The 17065-nt window shown below is 59.6% G+C and overlaps 3 protein-coding genes across 3 annotated transcripts; all 3 read right to left on the bottom strand.

The window, feature by feature from the left end:
* Positions 1-6167: 6167 nt before the first annotated feature.
* On the bottom strand, positions 6168-8332 carry BXZ73DRAFT_100064 (uncharacterized protein; the record flags this gene model as incomplete). Its single annotated transcript, XM_048014460.1, has 6 exons — positions 6168-6179; positions 6233-6253; positions 6308-6607; positions 6657-6851; positions 7743-8015; positions 8057-8332. The coding sequence occupies 6 exons, from the start codon at positions 8330-8332 to the stop codon at positions 6168-6170; spliced, it is 1077 nt and encodes a 358-aa protein (XP_047879295.1).
* Positions 8333-10063: 1731 nt separating this feature from the next.
* On the bottom strand, positions 10064-12475 carry BXZ73DRAFT_76480 (uncharacterized protein; the record flags this gene model as incomplete). The annotated part of the gene is made up of 7 exons (XM_048022434.1): positions 10064-10249; positions 10310-10420; positions 10481-10758; positions 11345-11714; positions 11771-11872; positions 11896-12077; positions 12268-12475. 7 exons carry the CDS (start codon positions 12473-12475, stop codon positions 10064-10066), a joined length of 1437 nt encoding a protein of 478 aa, XP_047879294.1.
* A 1130-nt stretch (positions 12476-13605) lies between these two features.
* On the bottom strand, positions 13606-14447 carry BXZ73DRAFT_100062 (uncharacterized protein; the record flags this gene model as incomplete). The annotated part of the gene is made up of 4 exons (XM_048014459.1): positions 13606-13818; positions 13868-13978; positions 14032-14360; positions 14414-14447. 4 exons carry the CDS (start codon positions 14445-14447, stop codon positions 13606-13608), a joined length of 687 nt encoding a protein of 228 aa, XP_047879293.1.
* Positions 14448-17065: the final 2618 nt, after the last annotated feature.

The raw sequence follows: 17065 nt of genomic DNA, 5'->3' as shown, positions 1-17065 counted from the left end.
CTGGTCTGCAGGGAAACATGCAGGAATACCCAAGTACGACTTCTCGGGCAATCCCAGCAGGATACTTGGCTTTGCGATCCCGGTCTTCAGGCGAAGCTTCTCATACTGAGTCTTGTTTTGAGCTGTCAAAAGTTCACGGAGGTTCTTCCGATAACGTTCAGAGGCAGACTCGATGTTTGATGCCTGCGAGAGGAGTACGTAGTCTTCATGATCACATCCGGCTACAGCATAGTTGTCCGGTTTGAGAAGTGCTGGATAGTATGTGGTTCCGCCCTTCTTGTGACGACCACGAAGAGGACAGTACAGCCGGCAACCATGTGCACCTTGGTGGCCGACAAACCCGTTGAGGTAGGTCATGCCTGGGCCGTCTGCAGTGACGAGGGCAAGGAAGAGGTCACTGATAAAAGTGGTATCCTGCGAAGCATCCCACACGTGGAGACCTTCCTTGGCTAGAGCAGCAAAGTGGTGGAACCCAGGGAAAAGGAAGGAGTCGACGTTCTTCGGCTTGTTCGGTCCAGGAATGAAGCCACCTGGGAGGATATACCGGATCTTGTATCGGTGATCGGGACCGAGATTGAGGATGACCCAGATGTACATCCAACAGTCAGACTGCTTGTTGCGGTAGAGCTGTGCACCGTCTATCGAGAACATGAGGACGGTGTCACCAGGCTTGATTGTTCCCGAATACGCTCGAAACAGGTAGTCCTTGCCTTTGAGATAGTCATCGAAGATCGTGATATGACGGTCCTTCTTCAGCTGGTCGAGGATGATAGTGGTGGTCTTCTCTCGAAAACGCATCCTTTCCGCATTTGTTTCATCCCGAAGCTGAACGGCGAGTTGTGGACCGACTGGAATGGTGTCGAAGGTGCGTCGTGGTTTCTTCTTCTTCCCCCGGGATGAGCAAAGAACACTCTGGTCGTAGCGAGGTTCATTGCATGTAGGGAGGGGACAGGAATCGAGTTCAGAGAACGGCCCCGTAAAGCCCACGCACGAGTTCACACACATGTCGCGTGTGAGGGGGACGATACCAGTGAGCTCAGTGACCTTTTTCTTCATCTGCCAGTGGGTGAGAAGCTTGGTGCCAGGATGGGTGAGCTCGTAGTTCCTGATAACGCTCGTGTAGACACTATCTGCGGAGGTATGGGTGTCGAGGAACACTCGTAGAGCGAATTCAAACAGAGGATCTTCGAATGACGGGTCGTCTCGGAGCGGGGTTGTGAGGGGATTCCTGAGTCTATGGAGTGTCTCTGGGTCCAGGCCGTCGTTCTCCAGAGTCGCATTCTCGATCGCTTTGACGAAATCGAGGGCGACTTGCAAGTCGTGCCATGCCGCAGTAGCGGGTAGTCCGAGAGAATCAGGAGACTCTTCATTGTGGTCATCATTGGGAGGTAAAGCAGCTGGGTCAGGAATGGGGGAGGGGGGTCTACTCTCGAAGGGTGTGGGCACATCGGGAGACGGGGTGCGGGGTTCAACTTGTGGAATGTCGTCTATGATGTCGGAGTGGTAGTATGGGAGAGGTAGGCCACCTTCGTGCTCAGAGAATGGATTCTAGACATAGATTACACGGATTAAATACGCAATTACATGGCAGAAGCAACACACAACTCACCAGGCCGTCCATCTCGACCTCGAGCTCGTCCAACTCTCTCGGCACCCGAGGGCGCTTCGGAGGCTCGTCCGCGGTCTCTGTGCTGCCTTCGCCTCTGCTAGATGGCCCCCCCGGAGGATCGTCAGATTGTCTTCGACCGCGCTTCCGTGACCTTGAGGCAGAGGGAAGTGGGGGCAATATGGGGAGAGGAGGTGTGTCTGGTCGGTGTGCGGCACGAGGCCGATTGCGATGTTTATGGATGGTCTTTTGCGAGCGATGTACACCCTGACAATCTTCACACCAGCAAGAGGCCATTTGAAGCTAGTTGGAAGACGTGCAAAGAGAGTGTGGTCGATTGCATGGACCAGCGGCGCGCAGAATGAGACCAAATGGCCGGCGACGCGCACTCCCAAGAGCGAACGGCCGCGCGTTCTCGAGATAGACGCCAAGAGCATGCGTGCGTGCACACATCGCGCCGCGCGAACACGCGAGACGCCGAGAGCGTGCGTGCGCGAGCATGGCGCGAACACACGAGACGCCGACAGGGATAAGACAGACATCACTCGTGGGAACAGGGCAAGGTCCGAATCACGGCCAGACACATCCAAAAAGTGCCTGACGTGCACTCTGAATCATTTTGGTTCGTATCTACTCGTTTCGTTCGCGCGGATTCATTCTGACTCGATCTAGCTCGCCGGACTTTTCACTGGGATCTATCCCTGTCCCTCCCCAACATCGCGACGACGCAAAGCCCCGCGACCCCGCGACATCACTAAGACCCAGGATAACGAAAACTGCGACAGTATCATCAATGCTGTTTTAGATTTTGAGATTTCGGGCACCAACAAATGGTGAGTTACCGTGGGTCCTCTCAGTGCATGCACCTCTACGACATCGCCGTGTCCCCAGACAACGGTACACCCCTCTACCATTTTTCGGGCTATGCCTTAATCCAGCCCCGCTCCAAGGCTCCTACCTCGAAAGCGTGCTTGTGAGCTACGTACCAGCGTCACTATGGTCAAACACTTGCCTCAAGTCATCAAGCAGCCTCTCGCGCTCCATAATCCTCGCCCATGACCAACGCCACCGTCTTCCAGACTCGACGTCATCCTTCGCAACACTCCCCAGGAAGTACAGGCCATGCTCGCGGTCATTAGCTTCCTTTCATTCTACGGGCCCATGCGACCAATGCGCTGATTACTCGCACCACTATCAACAGATGGCTCACCGCTAACGCGCGCCCTATGGTGGGACGATTGCACCACGTCACGACAGGCACAGACCCAGAAAACGCGTCAACTCGAGGTCCGCCTCTCTGGAGAAACCTGCGATGATGCGCGAACCGGCACCCAAGAGCTGCGTCTTCGTCGGCGTGCCCCGCGTAAGTCGTCCGCGCTTCGCCGAACCCGGGAGTTTTCCCGTCAACGCCGTGTGCTGACTCTCTTAGGTGGGCGCGGAGGGCATCGTTGAACGACGTTGCAAGGGACACGAGGGCGTGTCGTGGCAGTGTCCTCGTAGGACGGCTCGAACGTCAGCGTGAACGTCGAGCTGTCGTCATCGCTCGCTCGCTCCTCGTCGCGCCCGGGGACCACTCCGTGATGTACTTTGCGACAAACATCGCTGCGCCCGTGCGCATGCAGGCGTAGCCACCGTCGGCGGCGGCGTCCCCCGCTCTGCCGTCCGGCGCGAACCGCACCGCGCTCGCGCCGCACATCAGCGCGTTTATGGAGCAGCTGCTAATCGCCAGGAGCATCCGTTGCGACAGCCTATCAGCAGGGTGCGGATGCATCCGGTGATCCGTGATGCGCGCCCGTGGAGACGCGCCTCGGTGGGCGGCAAGGACGCGTGGCGCGCATCGACGCGTGGCTGTGATGCACGCCACGCGTCGTCGCGTCACTCCCGCTGTCCTTGCTCTCCTCCACCTCCAGCCACCTCCCCTGCCTCCTCTTCCTCCTCCTGCTCTGCCACCACCGCCGCCCAGGCAGACGATAGCGACTATACAGTCGTCCTTCGTCTGCTATTGGGCTCCGGTGTCACCTGGTGACACCGTTCAACTACCCTCCCTCGACCTCGACCTCGACCTCGACCTCGACCTCCCTCGACCTCGCCTCGACCTCGCCTCGACCTCGACCTCCCCCATCTGCCCAGCTGCACTCACAACATCCGCACTGCATGAGGACGTCCGGATGGACGTCCTCAGGATGGATACCAGAATCTGGGGGTCGCGGCGACGTACCATGTGGGTCCTTGTTTTGGTGAGTCCCCTGCTCCGACCTTCTGCACTCCCAACGCTCACCTCACCTCTCCTGCTTCGCCCATCCGGCCTGCCGCCGACCTCGACCTCCACGCCGACCTCGTCCACCTTGTGCCCCCCTCTGCGTCGCCCCCCTCTCCTCCCGCCTTCGCGCTGCCCACCTGCGCCTCGCCCGCCTGCGCCTGCACGCCTGTCCGCGCCCACGGCCCGCACACCCTCCCTGTCTCCCTCACCTCCATGTCGCCCTCCGCGCGCATCACCCACCTCCGCGTCACCTTGCTCCACATCACCCGCCCCTGCGTCCGTGCCGCCCTCCCGGTCGCCCGCATCTACGCGCGTCGCTCTCCCCCTCCTCCGCCGGTTGTCCCCTTCCACACGGCGTCCACACGCATCGCCTGCCTCTGCGCGCGTCGCCCTCCGCGTTGCTCGTCTCCTCCGTCTCGCCCGCCTCCGCGTCATCCACTTCCGCGCGCATCGCTCACCTCCGCGCTGCCCACCGCATCGGCCCCTCGCTCCCCTCCTCCTCGCTCTCCTCCGTGTTAACCGCCTCCACGTCGCCCGCCTCCTCCGCGCTGCCCTCCTCTACCCTCGTCATCTGCCTCTTCCGCGCACGCCGCATGCCTCCTCCTCCGCCCGCGCAGCCCTCCTCCGCCGCGTCGCGCACCTTCACCCACGTCCAGCCCTCCGCTTCGCCCCCTCCTCCGCCTCGTGCCGGCCCTCCAAGTTGCCCTCCTCGTCCTCCGCGTTGCCCCGGCCCTCTGCGTCACCGTCCGCCTCCGCGTTACCCGCCTCCGCCTCCACCGTGTCGTGGCCCTCTCGCGCGTCGCGCACCTCCACCCGCGTCCAGCCCGCCGCTTCGCCCTCCTCCTCCTCCGCCTCGTCCAGGCCCGCACGCCCGTCTCTGCGCTACCCTCCTCGGCCTGCCCGACCTTCTCCGCCCACACGCCCCCCTTTGTGCGGCCCGCATCCCCGTCGCCCACCTCTGCGTGCGTCGCCCGCCTCCCCGCTGCCCTCCACCGTCCGCCTCCTCCACTGACGCTGCCCGCCTCCGCACCGCCCGCCTTCTCCGTGTCGCCCACCTCCTCCGCCCGTGTCGCTCTCCTCCTCCGCATCGTCCTCCCCTGCGCCCACATCACCCTCCGGCCCTCCACCGTTTTCTGGCCCTCCGCATTGCCCTCGTCTCGCCTGCCTCCGCCTTGTCTTGTAGTAGCATACAATTAATATATTTTCATCTCTAATAATACACTAGTAAAGTGTGATGGGAACCCATCAAGAGGCGGGGGACGTCGTGCGGCGCGCCCGTGTATCGTGATGGCGCCCACCTGGGGAAGCTGTGCGACAGCGGTAGCAACCGATGCTGCGGGGGCGACGGATGCATTCGCACCCCGCTGATAAGCTGTCAGAACGGATGCTCCCATCGATTAGCTACTGTAGGTTTATGGTCTCATTCGTCCTGCTCGTCCTGGCTGAGCCCGACATGTGCTCGCACCCTGCCACTAAGCCGCGTGGAAAGCTACTCGTCCACGACGCTGCGCGGTGCTCAGCTAGAGGTACTCTGAGAACGCGTGCCGGCGCCGCACCGCGCCCGTGTCTCAGTGGGAGCACTGTACCCGCCACGCACGCATACTGCCGTCTGTTGTGTAGAATACTGTAGCTAGTTATAATAAATTTGTTTCCCATCTGCATTTGCCGAGACATCTGCTCACCTCTCAGCGTCTGAAATTCTCCTGTGAGATGAGCCAGAGACGTGAGATTCAGAGATCTTAGAGACTTACCGGCTGGCCACCCCTTGTGGGGCGAGCTCTGTTGAGTGTGCACTCATACGGACATGTAAGCGAATATATCGATTGGAGAGACTACATAAAACATGAATGGTGCATGTTGGCTTCCCCGCCGCGCGAGCGACGGGTACTAGTCCCGAGGGCCACGGAGAGGCCTGCACCGATACCTCGGAAGAAAATAAACAGAGGTCGTAAGGACCCGTCGCCAGTAACATGGATGGACATACGCATAGAGATGAGGGAGAGGAATCAAGGACGGGCCGAGCTGGGGCCGGCGCGTACGAGTGTCTCGGAGCCTGGAAAACATTCCGCGGGGTTCGCGGAGCGGCATTCATCGGGTCGTACGCGCCGCCTGACGATCGCCGTCCTCGTAGGCATGAGAGAATGAGAGAGGGAGAGTGATCGAGAGAAAAAAGAGAGAAAAGAAAAGCGAATCGAAAACTGGGGGTGACACGCACGACGTTCCCGGAGCCAGATCTTTCCGACAGGCTTCGCGGAGTGGCAACCATCGGGAGTGGCGTGCCGCCTGGCGCGGGACCATACCCTACTTTCGCCGCTGGATTGGACAGCGGGAAGCGATCTACCCGCCCTTACTGAGCCTGTACATACGACTGGCCTCGAAGGCGGTCGCTGCGCGGTCAAAGTCAGATCACATTCGAAACTAATGGAAAACAAGTGACTTACTATGTTGGGGGATTGCCATTGAAGGCGCAGCTGCTGTGTGGAAGTCAGCGTCACGTCGGCGGAGAGAGCGAGGAAATACGCCAGACCACAGGCGGGTTTGAGGTGCATCTCGCGCAGCTCGTGGCCGGCGAGGACCATGAGGGGTGGTCCGTATGCATACGGCCTCGTCCTCAGCTTCACGTGCGGTGCGGCGGGAAACCACTGCACGCTGTCTCTCGCCTGCCATGTGGCGGTGAGGATCGCGACGCGCGAGCGACGCCAGAGCCTCGGTGCCGGGCGAGGAGAGCGACATGGCCGAGTCTGAGATCGGTCAGCGATAGTGGCGCACGCGATGACGAAGCCAACTCACCTTCGAGGTGCCGTACGCGTTTGGTGAGGCCGACACTCGATCGGAGGGTAGTTGTGAGTCGGAACCGGCATGCCTCACCCGGAGGTAGCATGTTGCCGTCGTCCGGAGGCGGGCGAGAGGTGAGGGTGTCGTGTGCGCATGAGCAGGTGTGCGTCGCGGGGAGAGAGCATCGCCGAGGTGGTGAGGTGGGGGGTTCTGAGGAAGAGAGAGAGCGGGGGAGGGGGCTTTTATCTCGTCCGGCGGACCCCACCGCGAATCCCGAAGCCCACGCAGAGCACAAGGTCGCGCACTCGGCTGGCCGAACTGGGGGTCACCTGGCCAATCGTCTCCTGCACTTCTCCGCGCCCAAGCAAGACCAGGTGCTTCTCGGGCGAGAAGATGCTCTCGGATCACACAGCAGTCCCTGGAAATTGATTTTAATCAACAGAAGCTCTCAGCCGAGTCCCGACAGAAGGGCCTACTCACCGAGCGCGAGAGAACTGGAGAAGATCACGGTGACCAGGGCGCAGGAGGGCACCGCAGGCCGTCGTGTGTTGCGGATCGGTTGCAGAGCCCAAGCGGGGGTCCAGGCTCCGAGAGAAGCACCCCGAATAATCTGGGGTGCTCGAGTGAGGCCCCGACTAGACGGCGGAGATCAGAAGTGTGACCAAACAAGCAGTGTTTGGTGTGGGCGTCCTTGGTCGAAGTCGTGGCCCAATTTGGGTCACGAGACTGGAGACTGAGAAGATTGCTTAATGACGCCGATGTAAGCTTGAAGAGCCCAAAATGACACTCACGTCTCACTCCTTTGGGGCTGTATTCAGGAAACGGATTTGCGGACTGAGTTCCAGAGCGAGACTGGCGAAGCGCCTGCGGAGTTTGGGAGCGTTTGGCGCTGATGTCTCTGAGCAAGGGTTCGAATCCACCACTTGCCACTTTTGTCTCTTTCAATCATCTACGCTTGTGCATCGTCTTTGCGGGCTCTTTCGATCGCCTGCTCCTCGGAATTTACCTCCACGTACCGCTGTCTGCGTGGAAAGAATCAGAGGTTGCGCGCCACCATCATCTTCCACCCCGCGAGCTTGACGTGGAGCACGGCGAGCGCACAAAGGAGGGGCGCACGACGCGTGATCCGTCCTGCCCGCCCCGGTCTTCGAACTGGAACTCGCACACCCACCCGGGCCAGTCGCGAACGGGCTCCGTCGTGCAGTCGTGGCCCTCCAGTTGTGTCGCCGTGCCCGGCCAGCCGGCGGGGTCCCGCGGATGCACCGTCGCCCAATGCACCAGCTCCGCATCGGCCACGGAAGGTGCGCCTGCGGGGATGCAGGTGCCGAAGTGGAATCCGATGCCCTCCTGCTGGACGACGTCCGCGCAGAGCATCTGCACCAGAATAGTACCGGGGTCGTCAGGGGAGTTTTCACCTCCGTCTCGGTGGCGAGCCGGTTCAGACCGGAACCGGAACGGAGGCACAGGGAGGAGGGTGCGTATTGGATAGCCGAGTACGCCGGGGTCGACCTGTGGTGCTCGGGGAGGCGTCCGTGAATCGTGATGGAGATGTCGGGCCCCTCGGGCTTGACGGGCTTGGTGGACGAGTCGGCCAGGAGGATAGCACGAGCCCTCCCCTCTCTGATGGTACCGGAAGTGCCGCCGGTGTTCAAATCGTCAGCGCTATGTGTGGAGAAGTGCGCAGGAGGCATACTTGTCTTCGTCATTTCCTTCTCAAACAAACCGGGAATCGGACGACGCCATACTAAGCGCTGATGACTCGACAGTCATGCGCGCTCACTGGAGCTGCCGAACCGGGAGTTCGAATCCGTTTCCTGCCACTTTCAGAAATTCCCCATTCTCGACGGGACGAGGCGACTCGAGAAAACTGAAATTCAGCACTCCGAGGGAGATCGATTTTTCTGTGTTTGGGTGGACTCATGACCAGTGACTGTGGTCGGAAGCTCCTGGATCCTATCGTAGAATGACACTGTAAAGACAGACGATAGCTTCTGGAGGCGTACACGCCGATGATGCAATGAAGCCCCGCCCTTGTAGCGCAACAACTTTTCAGCTCAAGATATTCAGACGTAGGGAATGATGAGAATCTGTCAGTCGCATCCATGTGAGCACAACGAAGACCACAGTTCCGATCCCAGCGGTATACCCACGAGCCAAAGACGAAGTACCATTTACGTCGCTAGTCCCCGAAGAGGGAGTGTTCGAGCTGATATCACTCGTGCCCGCACCCGAGGTTGCCGTAGCAGACCTGGTGCTGCTCTCGAGGACAGCAGAGCCTCCGGAGATCGTTGGCGTGGGGTCTTGTTGTCGAGGCCGGTGTCGGCCACGTACGCGGGGTGCGCAGCGATGGAATTGTAGGTTCAGTAAGCATGACCTAAAAGACGATACGCGTTAGAGATAGAAGAATGGAGCGTGCATTACGGTGAGGCGAAGACGTTCGGGATACTGTTGGTTGTCACTGCCAGAGGCGATGGGCGTATGTACAAGGAGTGGGAACCGCTGACAAAGCTTCTCACGATTAGAACGCCTTTCGATCGACATACCGAATTCCTTGTTTACGTGCTCGACATCTGCGCCCTCCCCGAAGACAAGTATATGCTCCAGGAGTCAATGACCACGGAACAGAACACAGGCTGAAGCCAAACAGCTTGCTTCTTTCCATGTCCTTTCCTCCGAGTCTACCCACATCCGAGAGTTACCGCCGAAACACGCTAAGAGAAGAAACCTCACGTACGCCGTCGCGACAGATCCACCTGCAAGCGCAACGCTCGGCCTCCGTCCCTCACCCGTTGACACCTGCCTCCGAAAGATCCGTGCCGAAACCTGGCGGTGTTCAATTGCAAGGCCGTGCATGCCAATAACTATCCATCTATGACTCCCGATCAACTGTACTACGACCCGTCTCCTCGTCAAAGCCGTGCCCGAACCGGTCGGCAACCGCTTAGCTTTCCGGTGTGACATGCGTGTAGCCGGCTGTCCCGACTCATACAACTGTGGCTGCAAAGCCTGATCGGGGAGTATTGCGCAGTTAGAGCTCGCCAGAAATTAATTAATCGAGGGGGCTGAGACACACGTGGTATACATAACGGTCGTCATAACGGAGGGTGAGTATACAGGACAAAACACCACGATACAGAACGGCGAGATCAGGTGCAAATATGAGAGCTGTGCAGTGTGACGAGCAATGTAGAGAGCGACGGAATTCGAGGAGACAGCATTAGAGTACAATGAGAGCGGCGAGACAGCGGAGCACGTAAATCATGCAGTCGACTCGCGGAGACAACGAGGCAATGACGACACAGCAGCGTCAATTCCAGAGGCGCCTGGCGCTATATCAGCGACTGCGCGTACAATAACGAATCTGATAGCAGACGGAAGAAAACCGCGAGCCAGTCGCGACAAACACCTCAACTTCTGTCCCGTCAAGGGGTAAAGTCAATGAAGACCTCAGGGAAGTACCTCACAGGTTCCCCCCGATTAGGTTTGGAACGCCTGATGGCGACGAGGCGCATGAGGAAGACGTCGCCGTGGTCCTTCAGCCATTGCGCGAAATCTGCAGGAAGGAAGTCGCAGCACCATTTCTGGGTGATCCCCTGGCGATCAAGGTCCTGTTCGGCGAATATGAGACGACCGGACACGCCGCGCAACCCTGACGCTGCAGGACTCACCAACGCCTCCTGCCACCTAAAGCTCGCCTGCACGATCAACGCGAGGAGGTCGACGGCGGTCTGCGCACTTGTCGTCTGGCCGCTGCGACGGCACAACCAGTCCCCGGGAATCTGGCGGACAGTCGACGGGACGTCGTCAGCGCTGCGCTTCCGACGCGCTGGAGTACTCACCTCGCATGGTCCGACGAAGATGAGGTGACCATGTGCCAGGTCGCGGAGAATGTTGTGGAAGTGGGCGGTGTGCACGGCACGCTGCACGGTCTGGTGGATGTCGGGTGCGGGACCCACAACCTCCCCGTTGAGCCTCGCCAAGTACGGACGCTTGCAGCATTTGAGCTCCTTCATGTGCAGACCGTATTTTAGCTCCTGATCAATGGGGATTTCCCAATTCGGGTCGACGTCGGGGGGGAGAGGGACCTTGTAGGAAACGGAGTGGATGAGTGTGATCGCTAAGCGAGGGGCTTCAGCATGCCGTTAGCGGACAAGAGAAGAGTCGTGCGTACGCCGGCTCATTTTTTCGAGGCTTTTGGGGAGTGACTCGACGCTTGGAGAGGGAGGGGGAGGGGTACAAATACTCGAAGGCCAGTGAATACAGCGGTGAGCTCACATCGACTCGCTTTATAAGATCAGCGTTCGCTCAGCAAGAAAATTGTTGGTGGATATCCCAAACGAAAAACTTGTGCACAACGTCGACGATTATGAAGCCTCCGAGCACATGGATGACTTCGCAGCTCGTCTGGATAGCTTCCCTGAACTTCAAACCGATCGGCGCGAAGCAATTAAACATTAAACCATGAGCATTCCATCTGAAGTTCCTTGAATAGTCAACTAGCCATGTCATATAACGACCATTGAAAACGCAAGACCTGGATATCTCATCGGGTCAGACGACGTCATAGAATCCATAAAGCAAGACATACCGATATCGGCCACGCACACCGCCCAAAAGCCGCACCAACCAGCGCACGACACGCAGGATACGGGCGGCGAAAAATCCAAGTGGTATCCTGAAGCAATAATACAACAATCACGTACAAGGTGGGTATATCACGATCTCCGGAAAATATCTGACTCCGCCCTCGGGCAATGTCCGTCGAATGGCGACGATCCTCACGTCGCTCAGGTTGGGCCGTTGCATCCACTCGGTCCAGTCGCGCCGACTCTCCAAGATCCGCCAGCCCGCGACCGTCGCCGGATAGTTTCGCTGGGAGTCGCGGCGGCGCGCGCGAGCAGACCGGTCCGGTTCAGAGTTCAGCCGGACTGGATCGATCAAGGAACGCACCAGGTTGTCGTACCAGTTGAACATCGCGGGGACGATGAGCGCGAGGAGATCGGCGGCGGTCGACGCGCTGCTCTGCTCGCCGTACACGCCCCACTTCTCGCCCATGATCTGCACGCGCCGCAGCTGTGAGCGTCGGCCGCACGGCGTGCGTGCGTGCGTGCGGGGGAGGCGGTACGCACCGGACAGCAGTCGACGAAGATGAGCTCGCCGCCACAGAGCGCGGAGAGCATCGTCGACACGTGATCGGGGTGCACGAGCGCGGAGAGCGTCTGGTGGATGTCCTGCCCGGCGGGAAGGGCTTGACGAACCGCTGGAGGCCGGCGCGCTCGCGCCGCCGCTCCCAGTAGGGCTCCCAGCAGGGCATGAGCTTGGACATCTGGAGGCCTATCGCGCCGTCTTTGTTCGTGATGGGGACAATGAAGGTCGGGTCAACATTCATGGGCAGAGGAATGTGGACGATGATGCGAGGCTTGTCCCCGGTGGCGTCTACGACGGCATTCCATCAATGCATTAGCACTAGCATTGAAGCATCAAAGGAGGCGGGCCGTGGCGCACAGAGCGTACCGTCGTGTGTCGTTGTCGAGCTCATGATGGGAGCAAGGAGGTGAAGAGATGCCGGGCGCCTTGGGTGTACTCAGCCACGTTGAAAGCACGGAGGAGACGACGGAGTACGTACCAAACATGCTCATGGGCAAGCGCAGCGGCAGCGGGTGAGAGTGCGCTTGGAGAGTGTTGAGTGGCGCAGGGTGAGGTGTGTGCCCGCCAGCCGCGCGCGACCAGCCGGACGGGCCAGCCGCACACAGCGGCAGCCCGGAGCGGAGGGCCCGGGGGAAGGCACCTGCAGGGCGCGGGTGAGAGGTTCTGTTCTGTCCCGCCTTGAGCATGCCTAGAAAGGCCAGCCGCCTGCTGTCAGGAAACGGTGACGGCAGGGGCGGATCTGACCTGGCCGCGGGGCTACTGCGGGGGTGGGGGACGGCGCGTGAGCGAATATTCTGCAGGCCCGCCACACGGGAGCACCAAACGGAAGAGAGGATTGGAAGACCGCGTAGTAACGGTAGGCGGCGGCCGGGGAGATGCAGCCGCGAAAGAACGATCCACGCACCCACGCCATCGCGGATGCACACATTCAACCTGGTCTTGGGTGATCCTCCCAGAGTCCCTGGCCATCAGATGTCCCAAAGCGTACCAGCCGGTCTAGGCTCCGTTCACGCGTATCATGAACTTGTTCCCGGATGTCGGCTTGCAGGTTGACTTGAAGTTGGTGCTATCATGGGTTGCTCCGATTGGCTTCGGCTGCAGCTGGATTTAATGGTCATCGCGCACGAGCACAAGCAGGACTAACGAGGTGAAAGGCAGGGTACGGTCGACGAAAGCCCCAGCAGAGGGTGCAGGGTGCGGGAAAGGTCTCGTTGCCACGTGTGGACGCGTCCGGAAACCGGGGCCGAAAGATTTGTCAGCCTGATCTGTCGCTGTTGCTAGGCGCTTGTCCTCCGACGTGAACGACATTCCGCGTTCCACGTTCAACGTTCAACCCCTCGAGACAATAAATGATGAAGTCTGTTCCAGGGTAATTAGCAACACCACGGGCCCGGACGCGTCTGCGCAGTGCAACGCGACCGCAAGGCTCCCCACAGCGCTGGGACGACGAATAGAATTCCGAGTCATGGTTGGAAGGACGGCGGGCCAGATCTAGCGGGGGCTGAGGGCTTGCAGGGTCGAGTACACTGCGCCGATCGTATGGGAATGATTGCGAGCCAAGCGAGCAATTAAAAGTGTGTAGGGTGTGAGCGGGGAGCACAACAAGTACAAATTCAGCAGCACAGCGTCTATTCCCAAAATCGCCAGTCTTGCCTGGGTTGTCTCTATGTCAACACAGCGAGCTATGTCGTGCCCCGCGAAGGCTAGTAACTGTGGTTTATGCCGGTAATAAGGCTCGAGTAATGTATATGAGGTGCGCGGATCACGGCTACAAGGGAGTGCAAATGATAATAGTACAAGACTAGGAATGAGAGTATCATGGGGTCATATCTCGTTCTCGGACGTTGATGACAATCTCAGGGAAATATACTCTGTGCCCAGATTTCGTGTCAGTCAGCCTACGAATCGCGACTATGGAGAGATCGCCCCTTGAAAGCGCTTCTATGGTTCTCCACCACAACGTGCCATCGTCATCTTGCGCGTCGAGCGACCAGGGCGCAATGTCCATGACGCAGTCGGGGGAGTTTCGCTGGGAACCGTACGTGAGCATCGTCCAGAGAGAAGCAAACGTGACGCACCAAGTTAATCCACCAATCGAACATGGTCTTGATCATGAGCGCCAACAGATCCGCGGCGGTCTCCACGCTGCTGTACTCAAGAGGCGAACCCAGCCAACACAATCCTGGGATCTTCGTGCAGTATGCGTCAACCACCCGACCCCAGTTGAAAAAGAAACACCCACCCAGCAACAGGTGATGTAGTTCAGCTCGCCCAGCATCTCCTTGTACCCTCCTGTAGTGTGGTCAGGGTGGATAAGCTGCGTGAGCCTGACATATATGTCCTGCTCCGGGTAATAGAGAGGGACGAAGCTCCTTTCGACCCTGCCGTACTGTCTGACGAAGGGTGGACCCTGCTGTTCTTTCTTCCGTTCAAACCATGGGCTGAAGCACATGCCCATCGAACCGAAGTTGATGCCTCGGCACGAGTTCTTGTCGAAGATGTCAATGCAGAAGTCAGGGTCCACGTCGACGGGTAACGGGACGGGGACCGCAATAGAGGTTACAGTCCCTTCTGAAAGAGAACGATGAGCGAAAGGTGTTTCAAAACCATCTCGGGAGACATACCCGCTGCAAGTGTGGCGCTGCCGAACTTGGTCATGGTGGTCAGCCGCGGATGGACGTGAGTGTAAGGAACGAGATCGCAGCGCTCAGCACGTTTAAGAAGCGCTATACCACACCGTTGTTTGTTCTCCCACAAGCGAAGGACAATGGAAACAATGCGTTGGTAGGCACCGGCGGCGGACACGCTGCACACATGCCTTTTTGGGAGCTCGTTTAACGCGCCTTGAACGACGCTGCCGCGCGTCAAAGATGTTTTGTTGCTACCGCCACCAACCACAACCATGATTCTTGTTCGCGTACCAACCGACGCGTAAAAACATAGCTGCCAAACTCCGAATCTACGAACCGCAGTTGAGGGAATCCATGCGAAGCGCCTTCGAGATTCTACGAGGCGGTCAGGAGGTCTATACAAGAGTCAAAATGTCTACTCACCTTGAATATTCTCTGTACGCCACCGCTGCCGCCTCCGCATCCTTGTACAGGTCTTTCAGCAACCCCTGCTCCTCCTTGCTGCACGTGCCGTGCACCTGGTAGAAGGCTTCCCCGTCGACGACCCGCGGGATCTGCTCCAGTACCGCCTCCTTCCAGCACACCCACGCGTGCGTGTCGTTGGGCATGAGGTCATTGAGCGCCTCCCTCAGCGCCTTCGAATCCGCCGCAGGCGGCCGGACTCCCGCAAACGGGCGTGGAGTTGTCGGAGGAGGGGGCGTTCGCGCAGCACCCTCCTCCTCCCCCCTCCGCCACCGCCTTCTCCGCGAGAGAGACCGCTTCTTCCAACACGCCTTGCGCCTGCTCGCTGGGGCCAGGAGCAGGCGCGTCATCCTCGGAGGCGCGCACGCCCTCCACGGGGAGCGGCGCGTCGTGCTCGGACGCGAGGACGAGGAGGGCGAAGACGACCATGGCCGTGCGCGTCCCGAACTCGTACCGGCGGAGGTCGCCGCGCTTCGCGTCGAGCCGGAGCACGTTCTTGCGGAGCACCTTGCACTGCAGCTTCTCGCGGTCGAGCGAGGCGAGGTACGAGTTGTACGCCCACGAGACCCCGAGGGACGCGAGGAACATGATCTGCCCGAAGTCGTCCCTGCGGGACCGCGAGCAGCTGGACGAGGAACTGGACGGTGAGCAGCAGCGAGCTGAAGCCGAGCCGGTGGAAGTGCCGGCTCTCCGCGAAGTCGAGCGAGAACCGGCCGCGGGTGATCGCGCTCACCGCGGCCTCGGGGCCCTTGAGCACCACGATCGCGTTGTTCTCGTCCAGGATGCCGTGCCCGGGCGGGGACGACTGGGCGGGCGCGGGTGCGTGAAGCGGAACGTGCCGGTGCCGATGATCCAGCACGAGATCCCGGAGGAGACCATCCCGAGCACGATAGTCCCGAAGCAGATCCAGTCGCCCCCGAGCGCGCAGAGGACCGCGGTGGCGGCGGACGCGAGGATCGCGCAGAGCGCGAGCGCCGTCGTCTTGAGCGCGCTGCCGTCCTTGGTCAAGCATAGGTGCTCGACTTCTTGGGGGACGTGGCGGAGATGGGCTACGGTCACGTGCGAGGGATTCGTCTTGCGGTGGTCCTTTGGCGCCGTCCATCGTTCCGCCTTCATATGGGCACAATCGCGGAAGAAGAGGCGGGCGGGATGGGACGTCTTGCGCATGATGGTGCCAGACTGCACACCGCGGAACTTGGGTCCTTCAGAGCCGTCGAGCTTGAAGAGCGTGGCCGCCTCCTCGTTGTCCCCAGGATAGAGGCCGTTCCAAAACCGGGAACGCGCGAGCTGCCCATAGCGTCGGGCGATCTCGTAGCTTCCTGGAGTGTTGTACCAGCCGAGGTACATCCTTCCCTCGTATATGTGCACGGTGGTCATCGCAGACACCGCAACATCACCTCCGAAGAAACCGGCGACTCCGGAGATGTCGAGGTTGAGATCCATATGATTGTTAATGGAAGGATCGAGGAGGTCACGGGGACAAATAGGTGCCATCTCTGTGGCAATCGGGTATTAGGGCGGCAGCGGGGGACAAAAAGGAAGGGCTCACTCAGATGCGGACTGGATAGCGGGCTTTTGAATGGTCCTGGTCAAAGTTCCGAACAATCAGTGCCCAATTGGTGCGGACGAGGAAGGTATGACCTACGCCAGAGGTCAGAATCACTCGTGATCACTGGTGGGCGATGGAAAGGGCCGTTGGAGAAGTGTGGGAAGAGGAAAGACCGCGCCAACACCCTGGGAAATCGTGTATTTAGGGCGGCGGACAATAGCGCTGACCTGCCAAAGATAGGCCGTCGACATCAGGTTCTCGACATCCAGTTGCGTCGTGGCCAGGTGTTCGTGTCCACCGACAGCACGAGGTATTGGTGCGTGCGGTGCTTCGAAGATCTGCTTGCAACACCAGCGCCGACAAAAGAGCCGAAGTTAGGAATCTTGAGCCTCGATAAGACAAAGCAGAGCCGAGCGCATGACGTGTGGGACGGGCAGGATGTCGCCCAGCACATGGCGTCTTCAGACGCCAAACCCAAAGCCACAAGGCGCGTGGCCCTCATAGCCGCAAGAAGGGAAGCCACAGGAAATGTGTGACCGTTGGACCCTACGCGACTCGTGACTACATGATCATTATGTTATACAGTCATGACACGGAACTGAGGAGGAAAGTCAGCACAGAGTCACGGTATCGCA

Source organism: Epithele typhae (assembly GCF_022376455.1).
Source record: "Epithele typhae strain CBS 203.58 chromosome Unknown BXZ73scaffold_15, whole genome shotgun sequence".
Lineage (NCBI taxonomy): Eukaryota > Fungi > Basidiomycota > Agaricomycetes > Polyporales > Epitheliaceae > Epithele > Epithele typhae.
This window is presented reverse-complemented; position numbering and strand designations above follow the sequence as displayed.